The 5791-nt window shown below is 36.4% G+C and overlaps 1 protein-coding gene across 1 annotated transcript in view; it reads right to left on the reverse strand.

Annotated features, from left to right (window-relative positions):
* Positions 1 to 2004: 2004 nt before the first annotated feature.
* Positions 2005 to 5791, reverse strand: part of b3galnt2 (beta-1,3-N-acetylgalactosaminyltransferase 2) — a 32961-nt gene continuing 29174 nt past the window's right edge. Inside the window, exons 11-12 of the mRNA XM_083540020.1 lie at positions 2885 to 2941; positions 2005 to 2448 (exon numbers count right to left, since the gene is read on the reverse strand). Of these exons, the coding sequence (XP_083396146.1) occupies positions 2320 to 2448; positions 2885 to 2941 (186 nt within the window). The 3' untranslated portion in view covers positions 2005 to 2319. The remainder of the gene's footprint in view (positions 2449 to 2884; positions 2942 to 5791) is intronic.

The raw sequence follows: 5791 nt of genomic DNA on the forward strand, positions 1-5791 counted from the left end.
ATCAAATTCTGTCCTGCTAAGAACAATCATGTCCATAGGGACATGATTGTTCTTAGCAGGACAGAATTTGATTAACATGAACCTACACTTTAAGCCATATAAAAAAGACATAAAATGTAACAACTCTGCTGAAGTCCCTTGATTGAGTTTTAACCATATGAGCATTTGTTTATTTTTTCAATCTCATGAAATTATATCCTTATCATAGTAAATGGAAAGTCAAGTAAAACTTTGCAACAAAACTTTTCAAAATCCCAGTCAGCATGTGCCTCCTATGTTTAAGTCATAATGTGCACAATACAATGGCTGTAAGAATAGATGGTTAATCTTAAACATTAAAAAAAAAAAATAAGAACCAGGATTAGATTTAAATAATTATTTCTAATGGTTGCAAAATCCAATCAAGTAAGTTTTTACTGCATAACTATTTTAGTCTGTAAAATGATTTTTACTATTGGCTAGGTTACTTAAAAAAATAGCATCCATTAGTCAATCAAATTGAAGCACAAACTATTGAAATTTTTTAATTGTATGTTCATCTATAATTGATTTGGTGTTCTATACAAGTTAGCAAGAACTTGCCATTTAATAAAAAATTGTATTTATGGTCTCTTAATATTTTTGTGTCTTTGCAAGAACTGTCTACTCAGGTGCCCCACAAAATGTCACTTAAAATGATATTTGTTGTTTTCTAATTCTTCACCAGAATAAATTGTTCAACTTATACAAATACACAATATACAGAAACATTTGTGCTTGTTTACTTTGTATACCATTTAGCAATAGCTATGTTTTTGTAAAGGAAAGTTCCTGCTGTAGCCTTCCTTACTGGAGTTTGGTCTTATTATATCAATAAATGAATCTGCACCATGTGATTATAATTGGCAGGGTGTAAAAGAAAAACATATGTTGTTTTAGGTAGTGTACTCAGAGAGCTATCAATGTTTGTAATCAGTGCAAAGTTTTACTGTGTGCCAGTGCAGTGTGGATTAGAGAGGGGGAATGTGGTCTGAACTGGAGTTTAATTATGCACCTACTGGAACATTCAGACAAAACGGCATTACAGTCTAACCTAGAGTAACTTTCACACACAAAGTCTTTTAGTATATTATAGTGTAGTAAATAGTATAATGGATGGATCAGCTGAAACAGCAAAAGACCACACTGGGTCCTACCTGTCAAAAACTAGACTAAGTGAAGATTCAGCATGGGGAAAAATAATCACTCGATCTTTTTCCAGTCAGTCAGAAACAGACATCTTTTTCACTTCTACATTACAGTGCATTGAAATTCTTTCTTTATAAACCAGTAATAGAAACTCCAGCTGGTCTTTTATAGAGGTGGGAAGTAAACTGTACTGTACATTTTTAGCTCACCAACCTATTTACTGTCATTGCGTGACAATTTTCAACCTACAGCTGGTGTATAATTTACTGGCTATCACGCACCACGGATGTAGGCTAGTTTACAAAGCTAACAATGAGCAAGGCAGTATGACTATGCTAACATTCACGAGACAGAGGCAGTCAGCGATTATGACTAAGAATAGTGACATTCCTGATCACCATCTTTGCTCTGCTTGTGTTCTATATGATTGATGTTCAGCCTAGATACATTCATTAGGTAACGAAATATTAAAATTCGTTTTGTGTTATTACACTAAGATCATGTGAGGTCCAGTTGCCAGCGTGACACAAACAAGTAGTAGTAATGGCTACTTTTTACTTAAGTACATGTCAGAGCCCAAACGTCTTTACTTTAACTTGAGAAAAACCATAAAGTGTAGTCGGTACTTCAACTTTTACCAAAGTCTTTTTAAACATGAGTATCTGTACTTCTACTTAAGTGAAGGATGTGTGTACATTTGCCACCTCTGGTCTTCTGCTTGTGGCCCATACTACCACCCATACTACCACCTGTGCCAACATCCTACCTAGTGTTGCAAATGTTAACTTGGCAACACAACATTTCCAAAGTTTACAAGGTAAAATAAGTGATGCATTGTAAAGGTGTTTCATAATTTTTTTATGGAAGCAGAGTACAATAAAAATCAAAAATACATTAAGAACTACATGTAAATAATACAAAATTAGATAGAAACCAACTTCAAGAATACAGCAGTCTTGAAAGCTTTGCCAAATGATAACTGGGGCTGCATTAAAAGTATGTCACCTCAGCTGTAACAAACTCTCCCAACAAGTCCAACAAGACTGCATTAGTGAATTACTGTTAATGCATGTGAATAGGTTTTAATAAATATCTTGGGTTACACTAAATTGTAAGACATTTTCAAGTACCACAGAGGCTTCAGCTATGATGCTAAGAACAGCCACATGGATCTCCACAAACTCTTTTCTGTTCCCAAAGCAAGCGTAGCTCCTTTACTGTATGTTGTGGTGATGACAACATGTCGACATAGCACTCTTTTTCACACAGCCAGCCTGGATCCTAAACATATACAGCATGAAGAGAACATTACAGCACGCACAACAAATCCAATATTGCCTATATAAACATTTCTTCAGTGATAATGATGATTTAATCAGTTATTTTATAACTAATCAACTTTATTACATACAGTCAAGTTTTTTCATTTATGTTATGTCAAATATTTGGTGTTATCATAATAAAAAAATCATAGATAACGCAAATCATTATTACTGCCATTCTGATGCTCCTATATACTGAAATAAAAAAAACAAAAAACATTAGCATTCCTGTCAGGGTGCGAGTGAAACGGGAGGCTGATAGTGGAGTCCGAACAGAACAGGGAGAGTGGAGGCATAGAGAGCCACCAAAGGGGGCGTGGCAGGTGGATCCCTGACAATTACAGACAAATTGGGCAACTATTTTAACTTATTGTTTCTTTGATAATTATTTTTACCTGATATTTTTGAGGCCCTACTGCAGCCATCCATATTCCCATGCTCACATCCTCTCCCTATAAAACAACACATATTAAAAAAGTTTAATCAATATATATATATATATATATATATATATATATATATATATATATATATATATATATATATATATATATATATATATAATAAGACTAATCACACACACAAAGAGTCGCTCTATTTTAAAATTATTCACATTTTTTTCTTTTTCTTTAGATCGAGCTCTTCCACGGTAGAGCAACATGGTTTTAGATTTAATGTACATTATCCACAGCCACTAAACATGCTCCTGCTGTTGACCCATTATAGCTTCTTATGGCATTGGGACCATTTACAGTGTTTTTTAGCAGGCTTTTGATTGTCAGCTTTTAGGGATTTTTCACTTTTCTCAGCGTTTGATGAATGTCTTTAAATCTGTACATTTTTAAATCGAGAAAATCGAAAAAAGTTTAAACTCCCACTTTGTTGTTACATCATCCACTGCAAAGCAGACTGAGCTGTCACTAATGTGAATAGCTTTGGCTTTAAGGAATGTTATTTCTGAAGGCCCCAAAAACTGCAATAGAATAGTTCTGGTCAGTTCTGTTCAGGGCTTAGCTTAAGATCATGCTTGGGGTCTGGACCAATTTCTGGTCAGCTCCAAGGCCTGTGCCACTTGCTTATAGCTAATTAAACACATGTTGACTGTGGACATGATAAACTGTGGAAACTCTTTACCTTCTTACATTTAGAAGGTCACAAAAATACACTGACCACATACATTTCCAAAAATATTATCCACCAGCCTTTGAAACCTAGAAGAATTCGAGACCAAATATGCTAAAATTGTAAAGACCTGATGGGATAATGAAAGCTGTTTTGGCTTTAATTTCAATACAATATAAGTCTACTTGCCAATAACCACTTTTCAAATCAGTGGTGGAAAAGATGAAAAACACTGCAGGAGATTCAAGGATTTCAGAAATGTTTGTGGATTACAAGTTTTGTCGACATCCTGCAGTCAGCATTTCATTAAACTGTTCAGGATGGCCTGCTTGGACAAATTAACTAAACATTTTTTATACTTTATACATTCCTTCTGATAAACCCTTTTTATTGCTTTCATCAGGATATCATACTCCATCTCAACCTTGTTATTATGGATATATATATATATATATATATATATACATACACACACACACACACACACACACACACACACACACACACACACACATATACAGTGAGGAAAATAAGTATTTAAACACGCTGCTATTTTGCAAGTTCTCCCAATTAGAAATCATGGAGGGGTCTAAAATTGTCATTGTAGGTGCATGTCCACTGTGCACCTGTCCACATAATCTAAAAAAAAATAAATAAATCCAGAAATGTATGATTTTTTTTAACTATTTATTTGTATGATACAGCTGCAAATAAGTATTTGAACACCTGAGAAAGTCAATGTTAATATTTGGTACAGTAGCCTTTGTTTGCAATTACAGAGGTCAAACGTTACCTGTAGTTTTTCACCAGGTTTGCACACACTGCAGGAGGGATTTTGGCCCACTCCTCTACACAGATCTTCTCTAGATCAGTCAGGTTTCTGGCCTGTTGCTGAGAAACACGGAGTTTGAGCTCCCTCCAAAGATTCTCTATTGGGTTTAGGTCTGGAGACTGGCTAGGCCATGCCAGAACCTTGATATGCTTCTTACAGAGCCACTCCTTGGTTATCCTGGCTGTGTGCTTCGGGTCATTGTCATGTTGGAAGACCCAGCCTCGACCCATCTTCAATGCTCTAACTGAGGGAAGGAGGTTGTTCCCCAAAATCTTGCAACACATGGCCCCGGTCATCCTCTCCTTAATACAGTGCAGTCGCCCTGTCCCATGTGCAGAAAAACACCCCCAAAGCATGATGCTACCACCCCCATGCTTCACAGTAGGGATGGTGTTCTTGGGATGGTACTCATCATTCTTCTTCCTCCAAACACGTTTAGTGGAATTATGACCCAAAAGTTCTATTTTGGTCTCATCTGACCACATGACTTTCTCCCATGACTCCTCTGGATCATCCAAATGGTCATTGGCAAAATTAAGACGTGCCTGTACATGGTTTAAGCAGGGGAACCTTCCGTTCCATGCATGATTTCAAACCATGACGTCTTAGTGTATTACCAACAGTAACCTTGAAAACGGTGGTCCCAGCTCTTTTCAGGTCATTGACCAGCTCCTCCCGTGTAGTTCTGGGCTGATTTATCACCTTCCTTAGGATCATTGAGACCCCACGAGGTAAGATCTTGCATGGAGCCCCAGTCCGAGGGAGATTGACAGTAATGTTTAGCTTCTTCCATTTTCTAATGATTGCTCCAACAGTGGACCTTTTTTCACCAAGTTGCTTGGCAATTTCCCCGTAGCCCTTTCCAGCCTTGTGGAGGTGTACAATTTTGTCTCTAGTGTCTTTGGACAGCTCTTTGGTCTTGGCCATGTTAGTAGTTGGATTCTTACTGATTGTTTGGGGTGTACAGGTGTCTTTATGCAGCTAACGACCTCAAACAGGTGCATCTAATTTAGGATAATAAATGTAGTGGAGGTGGACATTTTAAAGACAGACTAACAGGTCTTTGAGGGTCAGAATTCTAGCTGATAGACAGGTGTTCAAATACTTATTTGCAGCTGTATCATACAAATAAATAGTTTAAAAATCATATATTGTAATTTTTGGATTTTTTTTTTTTTTAGATTATGTCTCTCACAGTGGACATGCACCTACGATGACATTTTCAGACCCCTCCATGATTTCTAAGTGGGAGAACTTGCAAAATAGCAGGGTGTTTAAATACTTATTTTCCTCACTGTATATACACACACACACATACATACATACATACATACATACATACATACAT

This window comes from Silurus aristotelis, assembly GCF_946808225.1.
Source record: "Silurus aristotelis genome assembly, chromosome: 4".
In the NCBI taxonomy this organism is placed as follows: Eukaryota; Metazoa; Chordata; class Actinopteri; order Siluriformes; family Siluridae; genus Silurus; species Silurus aristotelis.